The sequence below is a fragment of the Cloeon dipterum genome, chromosome X (assembly GCF_949628265.1).
Source record: "Cloeon dipterum chromosome X, ieCloDipt1.1, whole genome shotgun sequence".
NCBI classification, from domain to species: domain Eukaryota; kingdom Metazoa; phylum Arthropoda; class Insecta; order Ephemeroptera; family Baetidae; genus Cloeon; species Cloeon dipterum.
Genome location: NC_088790.1, coordinates 20,512,740 through 20,538,056, shown reverse-complemented (window position 1 = coordinate 20,538,056; position 25,317 = coordinate 20,512,740). Strand labels below are relative to the sequence as shown.

General features: G+C 41.4%; 1 protein-coding gene across 2 annotated transcripts in view; it reads left to right on the top strand.

Annotated features, from left to right (window-relative positions):
* Pi3K21B (phosphatidylinositol 3-kinase regulatory subunit alpha) overlaps nucleotides 1-25,317 on the top strand; it is a 62,514-nt gene that overhangs the window by 14,925 nt on the left and 22,272 nt on the right. For both annotated transcript variants that reach the window (XM_065493710.1, XM_065493711.1), the window contains one exon: nucleotides 24,050-24,097. In XM_065493710.1, the coding sequence (XP_065349782.1) occupies nucleotides 24,050-24,097 (48 nt within the window). The remainder of the gene's footprint in view (nucleotides 1-24,049; nucleotides 24,098-25,317) is intronic.

Sequence of the window (25,317 nt, the reverse complement as noted above, 5' to 3'; positions counted from 1 at the left end):
ACAAGTTGCACGTTCCCCCCATTCCTGGCACTTTTTATTTAGTCACATTCATCCCATTTAATTGGAGTAGACGGCGAGGAATAATGTTAAGCCGTGAAATTCGCTCCCCGCTTGAAATTTAAGCCAAATCAGTTGCATGTGCGCGAGTGGCTGGCTGGCTTCTGAATAAATAATAAAAATAACGATTGTCAGAGTGCGAGCGACGACGAGCTGCTGGCTGACATATTTATTTGCCGGGACGCTGCCGAGGAATTAAAAACACATGTTTTGCCTCTTTTTGGGATTACCCACGCTCCACGCTATTCGGGGATGCTTCAGCCCGTGTGTGCGTGGGGAAGAGAGCTGGGAATTTATTATCTTTTCTCGCTGCAGCTGCCAAAAAGTCGAGTAAATCTCAAAACAGGACGAGGCTTACGTGTACAGAGGAATGCGCAGCCCCAGCTCAATAATTCAAATGCAAACTCAGCCGGTGAAGGAGGTCCGAAAATACTGGATAAGGAGATTGCAATTATGTAAAAATCGTACGCAATCACGCTTGACATTAAATTTCCTGGAGCTGAGCAAAAAACAATATTTTCGACGAACTCTGGTTTTAATTAAAACTTAAATCGCCAGTTCCTTTGTCTCAAAAGAAAGTGCAAAGTTTTTAATTTTCCACGCGACGGCGCACCCTTTTGTGTCTTCACCTCGGCATGCACGCGAGTAATGGCGAAAATTGGAAAGAATCCACTTTCCGGTCCAACTTTTTCGCGAGGGTGCCGGAAAATTAGATGAGAAAAAAATTAATTGGCTTCGCTTTTTAACAAGCTTGAGCAAACTTTAGACCGGTTTGTTGCCGGGGAAGCATCGATCATGGCGAGAGAGAGCGAATGAACGAACGAACCACCCCGCGGCAGGTCAACCACCCGCACTCACCCCACCCTGCCAGCCTGCCTGCACGCCTGTCCTCAGCCCGCCTGAGCGCGGTGCGGCACTCTCTGCTGCAAAGTGTTGCACAACTTCATTTTTTGCTTGTTAACTTTCCGAGCGAGAAGAGAGCTAGCTGTTTCATCATCGAAGGGAGGTGGAAATTGTTGCGTAAGGGACGAGTTCTGCTAATTTCAAAGGGATACCAGTCGACTAGGATATACGTGCATGACGACAGCTTTTAGCGTTTTTCGCTCACACTGGTGTCATCATCGAGCTGGAAAAATCTACTCTCTACTCAGAGTGCTCATCTTCTTCAACTAATGCACATTTTTAATTCATTGTACAACAGATTTTTAGATGATGCAGTAGCTGCCGTTTTAATTTTACCATGAATGTTAGTAATTTTTATCTGATCATTTTTAGTAGTATAAATTAAATCTTAAATATTTCTTTTTCCTTGTGCTTCTGGAAAAATTTCCTTGTGAAACATTATCTAAAACAAAGCGACGTTCCTGCACTCGTGGTTATTCCGGTGAAAATAAAACTTTGATAAAAATAATAACCATCCGTCTTCTTTGCCAACAAAGCACACTATCTACGGTATACCATGCACAATTGATTTGTTATCAAAGTAACAGCGGCACTTTGCAGTCGTAAAACTTTCTTGGTCGTCATTTTTACTAATGAACCTTTAAATAAAACGAAGCTAAAAGTGTTCAAGCTAGTGAGGTAGGTATTCCCGCTCATAAGAGGTTGACAAAACAGTTTTTAATCAATAGCCTCAATATCCGAAATGCGAATTTCAAAGGCAACAAGTGGCAATAATTTATTTTCCCTTCTTGGTGGCGATTTTCAGCATGAAACGCCATTTTAGTTCGGCTCGAGGAGATAGGTTATTAGGTGCAGGTTTAGCGGGCAAACACGCGAGGAGCGAATCACAATTTTTGGGTAGGCAGCTGAATCGGTGCCGAGGACACGCAGGTTGCGTCGATCCAGGGGCTCATTATTCTTAACAAATGCACCGTCGTCTTCAGCAGGCTCACTTAGCTTGATTAAATGCGTGGCGTGCCGGCGAAATCTGCGCCTCTCATGCTCCGGCACGAACGCCAATTTGTTTTTTGCCCGGAAAAGCCAGCGAAGAATGCAGATGGGGGTCGGTTGGCTTGTTTGCATTATTTGTGTGTAACGATGGTCGTTCTTATCGCACCCCTCCGTAATAGATTCGTCAGAAATGTCGGTACTTTTTCCGGAAATAAATAAAATTGTCGCCTATCGGAGAAGCTGATCTAATGAGTTTTGCACATCTGCAATAATTAGAGAGGAATGAGAGCAATCAGAGGTTTGTTTTGAAATTTAAATTAGGGGAAAAGACTCGGGCACATGTTTACCTTATAATCACTGCTTGCTTAAAATCAAGGACAATATCGATATTTAATACGAAAAGATTACACAGCAAATAAAAGATATCCTAAAAATATAATATTCTGATGCAGGATCTTCTGCTGACAAAGTTAACGACTCGTTTCACAATAAAAAAAGCGAATTTTTAAAAATCCAAAATATTTTTATTTTTACCAACAATTCAATGTAAATCAAGAAAAATATAAAGGCCAACTGATAAGATTTTTTCATTCAGCATATTAGAGGACGGACGGCAGAGACCTTGCGACTGTTTAAAGTGAGTCTTACAATGCGTTAGCAAAATGCGATGTGACCTTCTTGCCGCGAATGTACTTTTTTCCTGTCCAGAAAAATGCCACTTTATCATGTCAAGGCATTTTGAATGAAAATTCTCCCCAAGTGAAACGGAAAATACCCTTAATTATTAAACTTCCGGCTGCACTGCGATAAAAATACAAGCAAGGGGAAAGGTAGGAAATTCAAGAGTTGAAGTCAAAGGACTTAAGGACAAAGTCAGGCCCGCCGGGATTTGTTAACGTCTGATGCAAGAAAATCAGCTTTGAAGGGAAAGGACCAGATAAGCGGATTACTGTTAAGGGAACTGGTGTGAAGCAGATTTTCTGAAAATAGAAGCCATTGAGATGCGAATTTCAGTTTTATCAAACCAGGTTATTCAACCAGAATTATCTTTACAGCACCGCACGTGTTGGGAATGGAGCCACTCTCATTGTCAGATCTGATAAGGTTGTCATTAAGGTCTTTGAGCGAGATTAAATTATAAACGCCTATATTGATTGTTCTCGGCGCTATTGGGAAAATCATTGTCTAATTAATTGAGAGGGAAAAACTGTCTTGAAGTCTTATTTAGAAATTAATCTGCAGCCTTGTGGGTACGAGAATGTGTATTCATAGAATTATCATCTGTACTCGATTTTAAAATTTAAACCAGATATGAAACAATAGTTCAGGTTTTTCAGTTGAAGTCAATTCAACCGTCGTCATGCAAGAATAGAGAATTAAATTACAAAATTAGGTCATCCTAGAATCTTAGTTTTAGAAATGTGTACATTTGAAGTGAACTAAGAGAGTATTATGAAGTTAGAAAATGTTATTTTTTAATGTCAGCCACCGCTATACAAAAACTATGAGGTCTCAGCGGTAGCGGCTGGCTGGTGCTTAGCTAAATTTTGACTAGGCAGCGGATGGTTAAAATGAAGTTTAAAAGTGCTTAACAGCTCTTAGACCAATTTTACCCTCATATTTTTTTTTACTCTTCCACCGGTGGCTGACGCAGCTAAGCTTAAATTAAAACGGCAGACTGCATGACCCAAATACAGAGATTTATTGAAAACTGAATTATTTTATTAATAGATCAATAAAAAAAGTTTGGATCCAACAGTAAGAACGTTGAAGAATAAAGCAGTTTTTCCAGACTCCCGCTGCCTCTGAGTCTGCGGTTTAAATCCAGCGCTCACGTCCGTATAAAATAGTCGTGCCCAGCGAGCCCAGCATAGTAGCAAAGGCCAATCCGAATCCATTAGCGGGCGCAGAACGCTTCTTTCGCACAGCAAGCAACGCCTGTGCCTCGCGTGCACAAAGTGTTGCAAGCCGCTTTTGAGGTCGGTACCGAGAGCGAGCAACAATGGACGCGTCCAACAATGGTTCGGCCGGTCTCCGCCTAGCAACAACTCTTTAGCACTCGCGCTCGCGCTAGCCGAGAGAGCAGAAGCAGCGAGTAGATGAGCGGGCGGGCGACGCGAAACTCCAGCCGGCATGCAGGCGAGGGGAAATAAATGCAGCAGCCAACCAAGCAGCGGGGCCTTTCTTTTGTTCGGCGCGACCAATTTGTGGCTCGGCTGTTGCCAACCTGCTGCTGCTGAAAGGTCGAAACAAAGCGACCATAGGGAGCCCGCTATTTGCATTCGACTACAATATTCCTGCAGCTACCGCGTTCGGCTGATTGAACGAGGGGTGCCTGCCTGAGAATGGAATTTAATAATTCATGTCCCGCTTTTTCGGCAACCGGCCACGCCGTTTTTCATTAATCAACTCCGAGGATTAAAATTCTTGCCCCCTTCGTTTGACCGCGCTCTAATTGAAGGGCGTCAAACAAAATCGGGGAGGTTGCCGTGGGTTTTTGTTTCGATCCGACCGACCAAGAGGGCTGGAAAAGCAAACATCGCGTTGAAGGGCTTCAAAATTATTCCACCTTGCTGCATGGGTACCGGTTTAATTGTTTTCAAACTCATGCGAGTAGCAAAAATCAAGGATGGAAATTACAAAAGTATAGAAAAAATATTGAATAAAAGTGAGCCTAAAGTTTTAAATTAATCTGTTCAAAATCTTCAAGAATATTGAAAAATTTCAACTTTTCCTTAAATGAATAGATTACAGACTCCAGATATATACCACTATCGCAGTATACAATGATGAAATGATTTAGTAGTGTCATTATAATGTTTAATTTTCTGTCTCAATTAAGGCAACTGAGCCATTAATGTTCGTTTAAAATTTCATCGCTGGGCTCACCAGTTTCTATGCTGGTAATTGGAAAGTAAATAAAAGAGTTGTTGTAAACATATACTCGAGTACATTTTAATAACTCGTTATTCCTTGTGACTTATAAGAGGATAGGAGAGGGAATAATAAAAAGTTATTCAAGTCATTAATATTCTGCACTGCAATAAAAGTCATACCGCTTCAAAATAGTGAATCACCAAGGGAAACGTTGCAATTGAGTAAATCATAATTTTTTCGATTTCACTTGGCGAAGAAGCCGCCCAGGCGTGTATTCGGTATACGCTGCTCAATAAATTTTCACGTGCGGTTCCCACCAGAAACAATTGCACACCTCAAATCTTTTACAATACACCGTAATACAACAATGAGTAATTGTCGTCATAAACGCTATTGGTTGTATATTATGCCGTACTTTCGGTGCTCGGTGGGTGAAATTTGCTTATGTTTACACGCAATCGTCTGGCAGATAAATAATACAATAGCACGAAAATTTATTTATACATTTATTGCATCCCATGCGTTACGACATCTTTACAGCTCGCTCTCCGAATCAACCCTCGTTCGACCGTTTAGGCCGTAAAACAATTGGAAATAATGTGGCAATGAAAGCCAATTTGGACGATACGATCGCCATGAAACTTATTTCCTCGCCCGCCAATTATCCCTCTCTACCAGAACCCCATATATTAATTATCAGGAGTTGCGAGAAAAGATCTTATTGCAGGGTCATAATTTCTTCAGCTGTGTGAACGAGACTGCACTCATATCCAAAATTTACACCTTTTTTCAGGATTTTATGCTAATCTTTTCTCTAAAATATGGCTTTAACGGCAATTTTTTTGGTGGGAAATGTACATGCTAAGTTGTTGCAGTGAGTTCCTGTAGGGTTGTGAAACTTCAAAACAATTTAAAGTCGTAAAACCGGTTCAAACAGTCTTAAAGTTGCTCAAAGTTAAAAATTAATCCCCATCAAAAAACCAAACCTTAGTCAAAAATGCCATTTTTGCGTCAAGAATCAATTTAAAAAGAGACTATTTAACTGGTTTAAAAAACCTTAAAAGGAAAAGATATTTAAACTTTGTCACCCTCCTGTTTACACTCTCAGTGCAGTTTGCGAGATGACCGGGCTTTTAAAATAAAGCCGTTGGCCTCACCGCAGTTTGAAATTTAGGCTGCGCCAAGCGAGCGAACGATTTTCCATTGTGTGTGTACCGCTTGCACACACATACAATGCGGCACACACGCACTGTTTGCGCACGGACTTTTCTTGCCGGTCGCTTTGTGCCCGCCGCTCGCGCAAACACTGCGCTGAAAATAATGCATTTGCCCCTAGTGGTATTGTGTGGAGCTAAAAAAAAAAGAAATACGCGAGCACCACCTGACACGTTTGCTCGATTATTGCCGTTCGTTATCGCGAAAGCGGCGGCGATTTTATCGCGTCCTCTTTAAATATTTATGACAGTACACACACACACACATACACAATCTCTACTCATGGAATAAGTGCGCCCATCGGCCGAATCCGCCTCTCTTCCCGTCCGTGCTATGCCATGCAAAATGATTGTCACGGACACGCACACTTCCGGCGCATGAAAATTGGAACACTGACTCTTTGTCTCTCAGCGAATTTGGAGGATTTCGCCGGGCAACACCCGGCAGAGATTGCAAATTGCTAAAAATTTGTGTGCTGTTAATTGCATTGTTAACTATAGGAAGCGAAACTATTTTCGGAATTTTCGCGATAACCACTCCTGCAGTCGGTGTTCTCCAAAATGATAAGAATTTCCAGCAGGAGGAATAATTTATTCCAAAAATTGAACAACTTTTTCTGCCACAGTTATCGCTCGTAATTAGAGCTGTCGAAGAATGATATCAACTCTGCTTGGAAAATAATTAAGTTCGTAGCATGTGTTTAAATACGCGCAGTGTAAAATATAACTTTCCAGAAACTCGCCTGACGTGAAAAAATATGGTTTTAAATAAAACATTTATTTTCGTTTCATGTTGAATAACATTTTAAAATAATCAACGTCAGATTAGTTGATGCCAATCACTTAATCATGCTTTCAGAGCTGATCAAAATTTATTTTCCCTCTCTCGTTGAAATCCATCCAGGAGCATGTGAGAAACTCACTTCTTTTGTCAAAAAGAGAAGTTTGGAATGAAGCAGATTTTATCGTAAATTTTCTGCGCTACCTGCGCAGAAATAGACTTTAAAAGCAGGCAAAGGATTTCAGAACTCAGCAGCTTCTTTGTTTAACGCTTCACTCCTCTTTTTTTATAACTAACTTGCCAAATGGAAAGCTTGCCAGCTGAATCACAGAGAAAACGCGGATGGATTTTTGGTGCGTTTTTTAAAAGTCATCACTTGAAGTACTCTCGTCATCTACAGCTTTAGCGAAGGGGCGGATTTTTTTCAAGGACCCTTTGGACGGCAACAATCAGCCGTTCTCCGGTCTTCTCCGCGGAGTGCAGTCGACAAATTTGGCCATATGCCGCACTCGCGCATGCATTTATGCATAGTGTCGCTTGCAGTGCCCAGCCCACGGCGACGAATAATGCATTTTAATTGGCCGATTAATGAGGCGTGACGCGCGAGCTGCATACCCTGATTTATGCCCGGCCGAGAGGGCTGCTGCTCGGAAATTATTATCAATATGCAAGCAAGCGGCTTTTATAGTTTACATGCATGAGTGATCGAGTATGCCGCGGCTGGATCTGCTTGCTGCCGCCGTGTAATATAATTTATTGAAAAACGCGCGCGCTTACTGAGTGAGTGCATCCAGTGCCGGTCAGGGCTGTGAAAAACAGTGCTTGACGCAGCGAGTCGAATTTTCACAGCATAAAGGCGATAATTTGTGCAAAGTGTAAACGGGAAAATGTGAATGGTAAAATGGTCGTTGCTACTCATAACTCGCGTTTTGGAAATTTGCAGCAAAATAATAAAAGTAAAAATTACTGAAGTTGAGTAAATAAAAATTAAATTAAAATTGATTCGATCCTGTTTTTAATCTCATCCGCTACTAAATTTACAATTTTTTTTTTAATTGAGTGAGAACAACACGTGAACAAGGCCCTTCAATGTTTAAATTACATCTATTTGGGCTTTCAAATATATTATGCTAGCCCGCTGAGTATAAAATAGGAATATAAAGTCTCGTCAGAATTGATTGGTATATGTATATGCAGCACTTTTTGACTTTACTGAACTTGGATCTGACCAAGACAATGGAACAGATAAAAAGTTACTTGACATTTCAAAGGGCAATCGTTTTAGATAGTGGCCGCGTGAGGTTGGGCCAGCTTAAAGAGCAGCAGGAATGAATTTCACACAATTTTTCACATCCCTCGCAGCTACAGCGGCTCAAATTATTGGAAAGTGCTCTTTGGTTGGCTCACTCGCACGGGAAATGACAGGCTCACTTGGCCGGTCGGTCGGCTGACTGGCTGAGTGTGTATCGGTCGCTATCATTATTTAGCGCAGTGAGCCAGTCAATGACCTGTCTGACTGGTGCCTCGTTATTTATTAAGCTCTCAGCTGTAATTACACCTCTTTTCGCGCATTTTCTTAAACGCACTCGCAGACATGCCCGGCCGGAGCGATACTTTTTTCTCCATTGCTCATTTCTCCTCTCCAGCACGCCGCCTCTTAACAATATCATTTCTGACGTGAGCCCCGGCCACGCCAAGGATGAGAACAGAGCCACCTGATCGTGAGGCCCGTCAGATGAGACGGTTAACTATTTATGCTGTCGGCCGGTTAGACGACAGACACGGTTTCTGCTTGTAATTAATAGCGTGCTCAGGTCATGGAAAATTGATCAAAGTGTTTCGGCTACTCTGACGTCCTACGGTGAGCTGGAGTTGAGCTACCGTTTACAAAATTATGCAATTAACTTGTCGAAATGCAAAGGTTGCATAAAATTTTGGAGAAACAAGTTAAAGCGAGCGCTAGGAATTAATTAATGCCCCTACACAGTGCGAGCACCAGCCTCTTCAGCTTGATTAATTGATTCCGGCCGGGTAACCTTTGACCAAGGGAGCAACTTTCTTCGCATATGTACATAATTGTGGGTCATTGACCCGTGCCTGCTGCAGCACAGGATAACTTGAAGTCAATTAGCTGAAAATTTCTTACTCGGTTTCACTTAACAGACTTTGTCATAATTATTATTATTATTTCATTTCTCATATTGCAGGCTTGAGAGGCTCTTTAGTATTACGATAAGATGCTATTCTTAGGAATGTCTGATTGATTGCATATCTAAGGTGAGAGTCGACCCTAATTTCAGTAGACTTTGCATTATGGCTGGACTCTAACGTTTGAAATGCGTCCTTCTGCCAAACATGTGAAATCAGCTGCACAGTTCTATAGGTTGGTACAAGTTCATTTGTGAGGTGGCTCGGGACATGCACGACCTAACGAGTATTTTCAGCTCGGTCGCAAAAATAGTCTCCATGAGTTCAAGGCACCTAAATAGTTTCTCTGCATTTCAAGACTGAATGAGCAGGGTGTCTTCTGGCACCCTTTAATGACACCGTTACGACCATTATCACCTTATAAAATTTGCGCAGTTACGAAAGTATACACCACATCCTTTTCTACTCCTCCAGCGCTTTTCCCAATAGTGCCAACAGGTGCAAAACTTGACTAGTGCGCAAATAAAAAATTGCAAGTTTCGCACAACCATTCAGGAACAACCCTGCGTGTTTGAGGAATTCGTCTATATTAGCACTTTCCAGAATTTTTCTCAGCAGCTATGAAAGGATGAAGGGCAACAACGCGGCTAATTTTTTTGCCATTTGAAACGAGTGCAGCAAGCACAAAGTAGTGCAAGTGCATTATTCCGCTCATGGACGAGGCTTATTAATTGAATGAGTAGTGGGCATACGTGCGGCGGAGCACATTAACGCTCGTTTATAGGGAGCTGCTGCTGCTGCCGCCGTCGAAGCCGCGAGAGATGTTGCAAGTTGCGTAATCATCGCTTCTCGCACAATGAAGGCAGCAGTCTTTTAATAACAGCAATCGTCTATGCTCAGTCGTTTATCGATATATCAATGGATTCGCCACGCGATTCTGATTTGATTGAGAGCCGCCTCGAGCACTATAGGAACTCGTGTGGCGGCCTCAAAACAGCTAAAAGCTTCCAGGAAGGAGTGATGACTGAAATCACTGTCTGCGTACGTGCGACTGGAGCCGTTTAAGTTTTAAATCAAAAGGGAGTTAACGTGTACCGTTTCACTTTTATTTTTTTTTTCTCACCGCAGTCGACAGTTTTCATAACATTATGTTGAAATGAATAAACGGAAATAAAGCTTCGCCATCACAACTGAAACCGGAAATGGAGGATTGTTGTTTGGACCATAACATCGGAGCCACAAAATTCGTTTTTGAATGAATTAAGTGTGTTATTTGACCATACACAGAGGCAGGGATTCATAATACAAGTTGAGTTTCGTAAGCTCAAATCAGGCAGGCAACGATTGAAATTGCACGATAGGTTGCCGCAAATTGTGTCCTAATCGAAGATGATTTAACCCTTAAAAAATTTTACTTGCTTACAATTAATTACTCAGTTGAAGTCAAATGCAGCTTCCTCGTTCAATTCCATCTGACTGCCTTCATTAGCATCTACCAAAATTAAATTATAAACATCTTGATTGCTGCCCCAACGCCAAGATGGCGTCAGTGCGCATTGGTATAACGATTTGGCTGAAATCGTGATTGGCCTAACATCCCTCTCTATCTGGTCAAAGCCAGTGCCGTAAAACTCGGTGGTTTACTTTACTTTTGGGGCCATTTGGCGAGTGTTGGTGCGCTTGTCGATCTCGCCGATCAGCGGTTGTGATTTGGACGCTGTCCAGACGCACGCTGTGTGCGGCGGGAGTTGTATTATTTCCTCTGATCACACAGTGGGGCGATCGGCGCCAATTAGCAGCGCCTCATCGAGCAGTTGACCTTGGCAAAATACCCCTAGTTTGTCGAATCGAGCTCCCTTTGCAAAAGTCAGCAGGATAAAGCAATCACATATAGAAAGAACAAGGGTCACTTCTATCTAAAGTTTTTTTTTGCGGAAGTTGTTGTCGGACTTAATCTTCAGTGCGCAGATCGTGATACCAATAATAAAAAATAAATATTATCTCTAATAAAGTTAGTCAGTTCATATTCTGTTGGACTGAAAGAAGAAGTTGATTTTGGATTTAGGTTTTCGATCTTTCAACGTTCTTTTGTGAGTCCTGTCTCGTTTCGTATCACTCTTCAAAGTTGATCTCAAGCCTGAAAATAAGCTGACACGGTAAACAAGGCGCGGTGGCCGACCATTCGACAGAGCAATTTCCGCACGTAAACCCGACAAGAATGTCTCAAGTCTGTCGACCGCACCCTTGCTCGAAAGAGTTGAAGAAGAAAAATCGCAAAAAGCGAACGGGAGCCGCGCGGTCGGTCGGGGCGGCCGACAGGCGGCAGAATTCGCGACTATTTTGTTTTTGTTTGGCCGAAACAGGGTCAACGCCGGCTGCTAAAATTAGGCGCTAATTTATGTGTTGCTTTTTCGCCTCCTCCATTGAGAATCGTATACGCTGGCTGGCACCACTCCACGTGGCGAGTGCGTAGATTGAACCTAGTATATACCACACTCTTCTGGCGAATCGCACGCACAATTGCACTCCTCCGAGAACTTAAACTTTCCTCGGCAAACAGGGAAATCTAGACTCGGCGGCTTTTTGGCGAAGTGCATAGCCCATTGCTTTTTATGATTATGATTTGTTATTTCAATAGCTGGAAAGATTGACTGCACGCACTTTGCCGTCCGTCCGCCGTACTCTTTTTGGCACTTCTTTCCGCCGAGTTGAGTGGACGGGGACTCGGAATCGCCATGTCCATTTGTTGGAGGGCGACCTGGCCGCGCAAAGTGATAAAAACTTATCGTCTGTTCTTCTTATTGCGTTTTTCTGCTACAACTCTTAGTTTCTATCGTTGGACCTAAAATCTGCTGATTTATTTTGATTTGGCGCAAGATTTTCTTCTGCAGGGTTGCTCTTGTAAGTCAAAAAATACTCTGACGAGACTAGAGTAAAAAGTTCAACTACACTATAGACTACAATTTCCCTATCAAAGTTTTGATTGTACACCCCGTATCGCACCGCCACAAAGCATGAAAGGTCAAGCACGCGCCGCCAGTTTTGCGCTCCCCTAGCTTTTGTCGGACAAACAATAATAAATTAATTGCTCTTTGTTACTGACAGATTTCCAACTCATTTCGGATACAGCCGGGTATTAATATTCAATTAATGGCGTTTTGCATTGAACACGGGTGCCGTGTTCATTTCTCCTTTGATGCGAATTTTTCGCAACAAAGCCGTCATTGTTTATCGAATTTATGGAGCAATCGCGTCCCTCCTGCAATAACAAAGAGCGAGCGGCGCATTACTATCAAAAGGGGTCCGAGTGTGATATTTAAAGGCACCCTAGTGCCCCGGGCCTGAAAGGCTTCTGCAAATAATGGCTTATTAATATAATAGCGTACTTTTGGGAGGCTCGAGAGGCTTTTCCAGAGAAAATGAGCTCATTGGCCGATTCAAGCGCTAATTTGAAGTAAGCAACGATTCAATCAACGCGAAAAGCACTAATTACGCTTCACGAAAGTCGACGAGCTTCCTCTTAATAAGGTGTGTTTAATTAGCAGCCTGCCAAAACCCAACTGCTTCTGCGAACGCGTCAAGTGGCGAGGGTGATTCGCGCGGAGTACACACACACACACACACACACACACACACACTTACACGCGGGAGCTGTTGCAACTCGATAAAATTAATTATTTCGGGGAAATTCCGTCGCCGAGGGGGAAAACAAGAGCCACGAACCGGCTCTTTTCTCGGGATCTCGCCAGACCGAGTGGCTCTTCAGCCGCGAGGACCGTAAAACTAATTAGCTTCACTACTGGGCTAATAGAACGTTTTAATGTGCCTCTCGCACAAAGTCGTCGTGCTGTTTCCTCCTCGGACAGAAATAGATTTCTGCAACACACTCGCACGTGTGTGTCATTGCCTCAGGACCAGATTGCTAACAATGGGGGTGCTTGTTCTCGACGCTCAGATCGTAGTAAGGGTTGCAATCGCCTGTTTGAGTGCTTAATTTCGCGTGGTTTTCATTAAATGAATGAATGAAGGAAGGAATATTTATAGGTTGGCTTGTTTTTAATAAGGTTTTCCTTTTCAGTCAGCATGGCTATGTTCAAACAAATCAGTAACCGCGACTTTAGTTTAAATCTTATGTGGCAAACCATTTTGGAATCCTATTACAAATTTCTAAAGCATGCAAAACAAAATCACTTGAAAATCTTCCACCTCTCAACTGAAAATAAGACGAAGAAAATAATTTAAAACTCATTACCCACGTGTCCTAACTATTCAAGTTTGACTTCTTAAACTCCTCTCCTTTTATCTCTTTTATCTATCGAATGGTTTAGGATAGAGTTTCTTCTCATGGCGAAACACATGATTCTCTATAGAGGCAGACAGCGCTCGTTATTACAAAAGAGCACATGGACCAGATTTTTTTTTGCTGTGACACAATCCTGTTAGGCTTAAGAATTGTACCTCTTTTATTCCAGAAAAGAATAATTGTTGCGATTTCATGGAGCATCAACATTCGAAACACACGTGTCACGATAAAAAAATTGACGAATGGGGCACCTTAAGAGCACCTTCAACATAACCGTGTAGCTGAAATGCGGTCGTTGCCTCTAATTGGATGTTGTTTTGCAATTTCATTTTCTGACGACGACCTTGCGGCATAACACCGACTTAGATTCCACCAGATGCATAATCCATAAGCAATCGCGGCCGGTTTCTTGACCCCATCCAAAAAAGGTCCAGATTCGCACCCGATCGCGTGTCGCACAACAGCCGCACGCATTAGCCCTTTTCCTCGCTGGCTTGGCGCTGGATCGCGGGCGTTGCGTAATGCGATTTTAACTCACAAAATCCTCTCTGCCCGTTCCGCTTTTTTATCAATCCACGCGTGTGTGTGTGTGTATGCGAGTGTTTGGCCAGTAATTTATGTGAATGGCCTCGGGTAGCCGACAAAAAGGCTGCTTGGATGGCTGGCTCGCCCGCCCGCTTCTTCTCTTTCTTTCATTCTCTATATCCAATGTATGCAAATCGGATTCGCTCGCAAGCAAACTCCAAATGTCGACCTTGCCTTGGCAGCGCGCGCGATCGCGGCCAAAAATTCACACTCTCGCGGGTAGCAGCAGCAGCAGCGAAACACATTCTCATCGGCGCCGCCGACTTTTCACTCACTTGGCTGCTTTTTCGAGCGCGCCGCCAAAAATCGGGCCCAGAAATATCGTGTCAAAAGACTGGAGAGATGTAAGGTCAAGGCATAAATTCGCGGAGAAATACTGCACCGCGCGTTCGGAAAGCTTTTAAGCCGGCTTAAATTGAAATGAATGGGCCCGTTGCCACGCAATATTGTTTTTCATTTGGACCACAGCCCCTTTTGCAAAAGCCATTTTGTGCAGAACTATTTTTGGGCCCATTAAAAGGTCACTACTTGTCAGGGGGTAGACGCATCAGCGGAAATTTGTTTCGCCCTCGCTGATGGCAAATGGACCGACGGCTACTCCATCTCTCAAGGCTTTTACTCGGTGCACTGTCGCTTTTAAGATAACCTGTGCGTTCAAACTGATAAAATTGTCCGTCCCTTCAAACATAGACACTTTTATCTGCGATTGTGCTCCTCCGCGGTTGTGTAACACGCCGGCTGGAGAACGTCACACACTATACAAAAAGATCCAGACATTTCAATATATCAGTTTTCCTGTCTGACTCATCTTTTGCTGAATATCGTTCTCGAAACAATCAACGCGTCCGACATTGTAATTAAAACTCTCGCACGTAATGAAATTCGATAGCGTAGCGCACAGCACGCTATCATTCCACCTGCATGCAGCTTAAAGAGCGGCGGTTTCGCTCGAAAAATTTGCGTTTGAATGCGGCTGTGACGCGAAATTGCGTCAATGGCAGGTCACTCATATCTTTGATAACCCGACATATCGCAAAGTCGTTTGGCACCATTCGGAGAAGATAAAGAACGAAAGTGATACATTTTCAAGAACCTTTACTCTTTTTATTAGTTTAAATGTGTTCTGAACAAGACAGAAAATTATGGATAAACACAACAACTACCAATTAGCTCGTACATTAAATAATATTCAAGGCTGCATGGAAGAGAAGACGCAAGTGTTTTGTATCGGGCGAGTAAAATATATATATATTTTTGGTAAAATTTTCGCTGGATGTCCAGTGAATATACGAAATTAATTCCTGGCTGATATTATAGCTTCTAAGATACCACAACAAAGGAGAACAAACTTCTAAACGGAATCAGAAATTTTCTATGTAATTGTACGGCCTGTGATACTCGCACTTGTTTTCAAAGTTTGACATTTCAAATTAAATACCCACTGAGGTGAACTTTAGTTAGTACTTTTAAGTTTGCAAACGTTTGTTTGCATTCAACTGTCTGTAATCTCAAATAATTTGATTCCAAACGAGTAGATTTTACTCGACAATCTGTCGTAACAGTTCGTTTCAAATAAAAAAATGGCGAGCAAAATTCCACCTCAGTGGCCCTTAAACAGCAAATAATGATTCTCAAACGAAAATAATATTTTTCAAGACATATATATATATATAGGACTCAAGTAAAATTAGTGGATTTCAAGCTGCCCTATATACTGTCGTATTAATTCAACCGACAAAATAAACAAAGTTGTACATTGGCAGTCAAACAACATTGTTGCCGCAGAACCCGTCCAGAAAAAAATGGATGCCTCCTCGCCTTGTGATTTTTGTGCACAAACTATTTTGTTTTCGGTGCGATGTAATCACTGGAAGAGAAAACATAATTCGGTCGGCGTTATCCTTGACCAGCAAAGTTTCCAGCCTTGCCGGCGTGCTGCTGCAGTCAGTGCTCGCTCTTTTTTATGCTGTGTGTGTGTATTATATATTTTGTGAAGCCCCCACCTCGTCCGCCCGCTTGCTCGCTCGCTCGCGCGCTAGCTCGTTGGCCTGTTTCGAAAAATTTAATGCCAAAATATCTGTTGTCTCTGGCACAAGTTGTGTATATGTGCAGCGCGTGTGGAAGTGAATTTTTAAAAGCCACCGCTCGTTGTAATAAATCACTCGGCGCCGCGACAGTTAGCATCGAAAAATAATGACGAGAAGAGCATATTATATGGCCGTTGGGGGTTCTGAGTGTGTTTGGATCAAGCACAGCCTGAAACGAATGGTGCTTTTTAATGGGCATTTCTTAATTTAGATTAATTAATAAGTTATGAGGAAATCCAATTTTTCTTAATGGCTGACATTTTTATAACTTTTTCTGGTGCAGCATGCACGCAGGTATTTCTCACAACCTCGCATATATGTGGAGCATTTTGGATAAAAGTGATTGTGAAGAAAATTAATTTTCGTGTCTATTGTGGAAGAGAACTGTACATTTTCTCAAATTTTAGGCAAGACCAGTCCATCCAATTTTTAAAATTTACGGGTTGGAACCCCGCTGCTGTTGCTCATTTAAAATATGCCATAAAAAGCGCAGTAAAGAGCTGCTTTGTGTCACACAAAATAATTTAATGACATCAGAAAGTAGATTTATTGGATCAACACCGAAATAGAACTTTTTATTGCTGCACACGTGCTATGGTGATTCATTACCCTATTGCAAGCTTCACCAAGGAGCTATAGAGTGCGGACGAGTATCGTTTGAACAAACGAACAAAACCACCGATTTAAGCTCGAATCCCGGAGAAGTTGCTGCTTTAGACGGGAAGATAAGGCCATTAGCCACTAACTCAATTTTCCATTCGAAAGAATCACACTTAATAAACCGGTCCGGATCATTTTACGAAACAAGTTTCAACCCTATATGATGGAGGCAAAGTGAGAAAATAAACAGGCAAAACAAAGACGCTTTTCTAGTTTTCCCGTGCGTAAACTCTCACGTGTGCACGCCAAAGGGCGCTAGTTGAAAGAAGAAAAAGTTATCAGAGTGCAAATTTCAGAAGGACGGAATGTAAAGAAACGGGTTGGATTAGCCGCTCGCTCGCTCGCTCGCGATTCCGACGCTGCTATTTTATCGCTCTTCACGTTGTGCCACACGTGACTCGCTGTCTTTTTGAAATTTCTTTCGCGCTCTCGCAGCGGACGGACGACCCGAGATTGGACGAGAGCGAAACCCGTCCACAATAGAGCCCGTTTGTCCCGCGTACACTCGCACTCGCATCGGTTGCATTGCAAGCAAACACAGGAACCGCAACATTGGCTCACAATCAGAACCAAAATAAGCCGTCACATGCGATACCACGGGCACTTTCGGTGGGGTTGATTCTCACGTCCTTGAGCGTCCAAATGGCAAAGTCGTCTTCCTATAAATTTTCTTCTTTAATTTATTGCAGGCCCTGCGCACTTCCTTCTTTTTAAATTTTACTGCAATCGAATGATACCGCCATTATTTTAATAATTAATCGATTTTAATACATATTTATTACATATTCGGTAGGAAGAATTACACAATCGAAGTTGGATTTTTAATAATAAAACTAACGTTGAAATTAGGTTTTTAAAGCCCATTATTTAATTTTTTAAATCCATGCTGTTGTGCGATGAAGTTCTTTCGTTTATTATAACCCTTTTAATCACAATCGATTTTAGAGCCCATTAATAAATTATATTATTGATTTTTATTTTTGCCTTTTGTACACACTTTTTTCTAATGTAACGTGTAAGAATCAAGGTAGCGAAAAACCCAGAAACAGCGCAATATTTTTTTCAGTTTTTAGGTATATTTTGCACTTATTATTATTATTTGGACTTCAGCTTTAAGTAATTTGTTAGATATTTATTTGCCCATTACCTGACTTGTGATGAAAAATTCTAGCGCAGTACTAGCATTTTTTAATTACTGTTTGACGAAGCAGCATATTTTTCCACCTACAATCAATATTTTTAAATTAAAAATAAAGAAACTAATTTTTTTTTGTCGTGTGTGTGGCGAAAAAACGAGGAAGTAAGAAAATTAAGCCCTGATAGAATTGTTGCATGATCACTTGCTATCATACTCAGATATTGTGTTTTGGTGGACTAGTCAATATTTTTTTTTTTTTGGTTTGAACCAATTTAGTGTGTTAAATTTACAATTTCGCATACCATTTTAGGACTTTTTACATACATAAACTAATATTCCTAAAGTATCTTAAATTCCATCAGATTTGAATGTTATATTTTTGTCCAAACCTTTTACATTTACTAACCGACACATTTCAGTATAGGAATTCTCATCTGTTTTTGGTTACACACGTACACATTTTGGCATTTTAGTTCAATATATTTATATACCATGAACCAGTAGTTGTTAACGTTTTTTCCTCCGGAGCAGGAGCCCACGCTGATTCTCCTCGCGTCCAGGGGGCGGAAACTCAATTAGCAAATAATTTGGTCTGCTGGTCCGCATTTTCTCGAATCCCTTGGCAAGCGGGCACAATTATTTGGCGCTTGGCAAATTAATTTATCACCCAGCGGTGCTGTTGGGCTCTGCACGGCACAATATAGGCCAGATTCGCCCGCGCAAAATGCTAATTAGCGGAAGTTTCTGCCACCGTAAATTCGGAAATGGTCTCTTTTGCTGCCCCAGGGCTGCTTTTTGCGGTCCCAGGTCGATTGCGGCCCTTTTACGGAAATGAAATGTAAATTACGAGCGAGATGGAGTCCTCGCAATTAGCCACACACGCATGCATGCAAAAATGTGCGGAATTTAATAAGAAGTATGCCTGGCGCGGGTGAAGTAATAAAGAAGATTTGCATATTAGCGAGCAGCTAGCGAGTGTGTCTGTCCTTGATCGACGACTGCGGAATTGCCGTATGCCTCGTCATTTCATCATCGTCCAACGCTTCTTGTTTTTTATTATTATTATTTTGTGTACGCCAATAAAAGGCTCCACTCTCTGCGCACACAAGGCAAATTCGCAATTTACTTTGAAAACACTCGCGTCTGGAGGGCGGCAGTGCAATAACGTTCAATTTAAATGCCTTAAAGAGCTGACAATGTTGCAGCTCGACATTAAAATTCTTGAGAAAATTGCGACAAAGCCATTTTTTGCTGCGGAAGGTATTTCTAACGGGTGACTGAAAAATGAGGGCGTTTCAGAACAGTGCTCGGCAAATTGCCAAGTCACGTGCGGACCAACTTGATTTTTTTTCAGTTGGTGCTAAATCACAGTTCAAGACATCTTCAACTCCACAAATTAGGCTAATCTAGAGGCGTCAACGTGCTTGGAAATCAGTCTCTTTTCTTTCCATGGGTAATCAATGGAGTATAATTTTGATGATGCAGTGAACAATCCTTGGCAAAAATTCATGATCTATTTATTCATTGTAAAAAATAAACTTCACTCTAACGATCCCGACGCACGCGGTCAAGATCGGCTTTGATAGCGCATCTTCGTTAACTCGACTTCCTTCAATACGCACGTTGCTGCCCACGTGTGTGGCAATAGTAGCCTTGTCACAACTACACGGTGTGCTTTCTGCCCAATTTCAAATTCCCAGCTACTCTGTTTATTACCAAAGCAATTTGCTTGTCACATTTCGCATTTCCACACTCACTGCCAACTGCAAGTGCTTACAGAGACAGAATGGCAATTGTTGTACTCGTCTTTTTGCGCACTGTAGTTGCACAGCTGACTCAAACGTGAGATACGCACGTGTTTCAAATTTGTTAGTTGCCGTCTTAGGGCTAGAGCCACGTGATTAATTCAGAGAAAATCAGTTTATTTTAATCTGGTATTTATTTTGGAATATTTCCCAACCCTCTCAAATTGCCCTGGAAATGTCTTCTATTTGTACCTGAGTAATTTTTTTGTAGGGATGAACAACAATTTTAGTGAATTTTCTTGTTTGTAATAAAAGTTGATAAAATGCTTTAAAAATAAAGCAAAAATGTTAAGGTTTGCTATATAACAGTTCGATTTACCGCAACTCATATTTGAATACGACCTTCTGCGGGTGAGCAGTTGTCTTATTGGTTGCAGCCCCACTCCATTTGTGATGACGTAAGAGGGGAGGGGGTTGAACTTCTTATTGTTAGGTAAAAGGAGCAAATCAAAGGCCTACTCTGCTGCTTTGTATTTTCCCAGGAAAAGGTAGGCTGATCGTTCAGGTTTCAAGTTTTTCTTCCCTTTCAAAGATATTCATGTGAGTTTTTACCTTAATCAAGTTACATCTGAACGTTCTGCAACACACAAAAACTTCGATTCCATTTCTGCGTGGGTACTCGTCTTCAGGTAATGTCACTATCGATGCGACTGCTTTTAGTATAATATTTTTTGCCGCGATTTGCAACTTGATTTCATTCACAGCTGACATTTCATACGCTCAGTAAAAAGCAATTTATTTTAGCATTCTAACTTTTTGTACATTATATTCTGCTATTGCTAACGCCTAAACTAAATCCCAATTTTTAAAAATTTTAAATGATGAAATTTGAACTAAGCAAAATGATTTCGGTAGCATGAACGACATGCAGTAGTCAAATTACAAGAGCAATCCTTCCAAGCACTTTGCCCCGAAATTTCTCAACACTTTGGTGTTCCGTTTCTTCTATTTGAGAAACGACGATGAAATTTCACAGGCTGAAGCAAGTTTTCTAGAGCACCTCTCAGCAGAACAGAGGGAATCGAGTTCACGAGTATTTACTTCTAGAAAAAGGCTGCTCACTGAGCTGAGGAATTTACATTTTGAAGTCATTGGATCAGCCGGCCGTGCGCGAGAGTTGGTAAGAAACGCAGACTTGGCACAAACAGCCACCGGACACTTCGAAACAACTCGGAGCTGCGATGCACGGCCCGAAGACCCGGCCACTCGATTCCCACGCACGTGCTCATGATATTATTCCCTCATCATCACACCAAACAAAATTTGCCACCGTTTGCACAAAATTTGCGCCGCGCAAATTAATACTGCACCAGCGTGCGTACTTGGGGAAATTGGCCTCAAACCGTCGACATTTGAAAGTCTGAAATTGAACAAACTTGAATCCATGCTACGTCAGAGTTGGAGAGGGAAGAAGTTTTAGCTTACTAAGCAATATTCCAATTTCAGGAGGGAAAAACTTTTAAATATCATATTTCATCTAGCCCTGACATTGAAACTTGAAGTCAAACTTGCGCAATCTGAAACAAAAGTAAGACTGTGGTTCTATTTTTAAATCGAACAATTTTCAGACTGTTTTTTCTAAAGCGGAACGTGTTTTGGATGTTTTTCCCTGTATTTTGCGGTTGTTAAATTTTGTTTCTCCACAGTTTACATTGATTCGAATTCATCTCTTTAGGTATGCAAAGTGAACATAAGATTTCCTCTGTCATTACGTTTTTAACGGACAGCCGAGAAATAGCACATTTTTCCCATGGTGGTTTTAAACGGCTTATATTTTTCTTATTTTTTGTTGACTTTTACCAGCAAACATTATTTTGTATTCCCCGGAATTCAGTGCTTTTGTTCAGTTAATCAACCCTGTAGAGTTCAAATCTGTTGTCAGAAATACCCATAAGCATCCTAGACACCAAATATTTAATAAGAATAGTCCTTAGGAGAGATAAAAGTAAAAATTTTGAATTTTTAATGTTTGTTATTAGATTATTTATGGTTGGAACTTTGTTTTGGATCATTAATTTTAAAATTCTGATTGCAAATTTGAACTCTATGTAGGTTAGAAAGCCTATTATTAGAAATCAAACTCGATGATATAGGACAATAATTCAGACAAAAGGTCGCGAAAGATGACCTTGAACTTTGATCACCTGCGACCTACATATTTGTAAATTGAAAACTTATTCAGAATCAAAATTTAAGTCGAGCATAGTGAAAGTTTCAAGATGATATTTCAACTCATGCCCGTTGGCTCGCATTGTTAATGCATTCTCAGGAGTGTCAAAGCAGTGGGAGATATTTGAGCAGTTTGGGGATCTAAAACTGGCTGCCCGCTGTCAGAGATGACAAAAGGTGGTTAATTAAGTAACTTGAAATGCTCAAATAGCTCAACGGGCTTGGAGGCGCACTGGCGCCGACTCTCCACTTGCTGGTTTACGCACCTTTCCAGCGGCTTTAGGGACAGATAATGTCTGCCGTTTCAATAAAATACCTCGGTGCGGTAAGGCAAAAAGATGGCCACATTATTGGGCCCAAACCACTAGGGCCACTTGTTCCATGTTATCCGCTCGGCAGTTGGGACCTGAGTTCATTGCCCACGTGCTGAGCAGAAGTTAAAAAAGTTACACAATCATCTTTCATTATTAGTTTTTCCTTTTCGGTTTTTTTTGTGGTAGCCAAAAAATAGTAAATAAATAATCGCGACGAGACACTTCCAATTAAATCAAACTGTGGATCTAGTTGATAAATTAAATCTTAACCAAAACGAAGATTAATATAAGTAATTTTAATCATTTTCAATTCAACCAAAATTAATTTTAGAACTATATGGAACGGAAAATTTGGTAACTCTGTAAATTCTGCAATCTCTGATACATGCTGAGCAAAGCTGATTTTCCTGTTTCTGTCATCTTTTTATCTGTTGCTGCTGCAATTCGCGAACTTAATCAGCCGCGAATTCAATCCGCAACCAAACGGCCCCCGTCGCGCGTCACGTACGCATGTCATCTTGTACATGTTGGGACAAGCAGCTTGTGTGGTGAATAAGCGGCGTGATGAACGGAGAGCTCCATTGAGCGACTTGTTGCAATCAGCTTTGTCTCAATGGCCGGGTACTATTTTCCTCGCTCGCCATTGCGAGCAATTAACCAACAACTTTTGAACTAAATAGCGGCTGAAGAGTAGAGAAAAGAATGCAGCAATCAATCTCAGCAGGAATTTTTCGTGCGAGCTCGCTAGCTCTCTCGGACGGATAATCACAATAATTTGCATGCGCCGCTGAAATAAATTTTGTGTGTATTTGTATGCTAATTGCGCGGTGGCGGAATGGAGCATTTAAATGTGTGAATTGCGTGCCATTATTATGCAATCGCTGGATTAATCGCGAATTGTGTGTGAGCGGGCCGAAATTTTCGTGACTCGTGGCCCTTAAAGGAAAAATATGCGTCTTTCTCGCATTGTTTCGAAAATAACACACTTCTCTGCCCGCGCTCACGATTTTATCCGAATGCAAGGAAAGTGCCTGATGCTGAATGGAACCACAAAAACATAATTGCTTTTCCTTAGCCTGAAAAGTGTTGTTTCAGAGAGGTTTTACCTGGGTTTGCCTTCTGGCCATCCTCAATGTAATGACGAGCTCTCCGAATTTTTCTCAGACGCCTTTTTTACTACAATTGCTTTCTAGAAGGTTACTTTTTCTAAGCGCAGTATTGAAATATTTCATAGTTTAGTCACTCTCTTCATCCAACGTTCGCCTTCTCGAACAAATAAAGCATTTGGACGTGAGGCTTTGCTATTTGAAAGGAATAGCAAAGCCAACAAAAGAGGAAAGCCGACAGGGAGAGTATTTTGTAATGTTTGCACAATTTGCATTTTAATGGCATAGAAATAATACCACTGCAATCAATCTTGCAAAAGCACTTTAAAACACAATAAAACAAACAAATAATCCGAGAAGAGAACCACAATATTCTCCATCCATTACGTACTCCGAGAATCGAAATCGTGCGATTCCCCTCTCGGTTGGCTAAATTAGCCGTGATTCCAAAGCAATCAAGGAATAATAATGAGAGGAAATGCGAATACCATTAACGGGTTTTTAATGCGTTTTTTACGTTGTGTGCGCGGCACAGTCACTCGCACACAATTTAGCTCTCCTACTACTAATGTCCTCGTCAGCAAACAGAATTTGAATTTGAAAAGGTGCTCAACACCGTAGCGGAGACAACAGGAAAGTGTTGATTCCAATCTCTCTCTCCGCCGGCCAGCCAGGAACCGATGCATAACCCCTTTTATCATTTTCACTTGGCGCACAATGTACACATCATGTAGCCAAAGTGATATGTTTATGGTATGATTCAAAAGAGCGATCAGTCGGCCGCGATAAGACTGTGGTTATACATTAAAAAAGACCGGTGGAAACAATTACGCCGGCCGACTCCGTTTTTAATCTAATTATGCAAATTTAATGGCCCTTTTCATGCTAAGTTTCGAATTCATCGTGTTGCAGGTTCCGACTACATTTGGGGCACAGGACCTGTTGGAAGAAAGTGCGAGAGTAAGTATGGCACCGACTCACAACCCCAATTTTTTTATTATCCTTCGTCCGCCACTGCTGCTGCTGCTGCAGCAGCACGTCGCTCGTAAACATTATTTTTCTCATTTCATGGTAAAATGCCTTTTTCATCATCATCATTGCTGCCATTTGTCTCCGGGCCCACTGCAATTATTCGGCAGAAAGGCACCGTCGGTTGCCGTTGGTTGTACTATTTTCCCTCGTTCTTTTCGCTTCATGCGTGCTAAAAATAGCCTGGGAATTGCCTGCCGCTCACGAGAGCGGCTCCTAGAAGAGAGTGAAGCAATAATAAAAAATTGGGCAGCCAATGCCGAGACATAATTCTCCACTTCCTGCCGACCAGAAATATATTAAACCAAATCTTTTGCACACACTAATAAAATCCAAGGTTTCTTAAACATTTCCAATCTGCATATCTGTGGAGCCCTGAAATTTAGCATGTTCTTGTAAGAAACGTCCTTTTATCCAAACCATTTAAACGATTTCATCCAGTTTTCAAATTCATGCTTGATATTAAAGAAATAATTTTGCAATGTAACTTAAGTTTTGAATTTAATGAACCAATACTCTGAATGACAAATGCATTAAAAATTTCAGTTTCCCCGTCAATTTTGGAAAATTTTCAACCACTCTGCGGGCATTTTAAGTCGCTCTTGACCTGTTTGGATGTCTTAAATTTAAATAGAAATAAAATCTAAAAAATATAGTTTGATCGTCAAACGTTTTCAGCTCTGAAATAATTTTCAATTTAAACTTCTCGATAAGTGGTTTGAAAAATGTACCACAGAAAAGTGCTCAAATAATCCTTGTTGCTAGGAAAGCTTTTTGACAGCTCTGAAGTCCTTTTCCATATTTCATAAAATAATTTAAGTGTTTTGTTGATCTCTGAATAGTTAATAGCTAACGAATCCTAAAGTTTGGCAAGGCTGTAGGTTTTTATTATTTTATTATTGCTCAGCTCTCCAAATTGCCAGTTCAAAAACCACAGGCTCGAGATTTTTGAACTACGGCTATGATATTTTTTGAGGAAATGTGGGGCGGCGGCGCAGACGTCATGTAAAAGCCAGCTGGTTGAGGTCGTAAATTGCTTGTTCAAAATTTATGGGCTGCTGCCGGCACACACCATTTCAGTTTTCAGCTGATTTTCCATATTTCACAATCGTCCCGGTGAAACATTGCGATTTTCCTGTGCCGTCGACCGA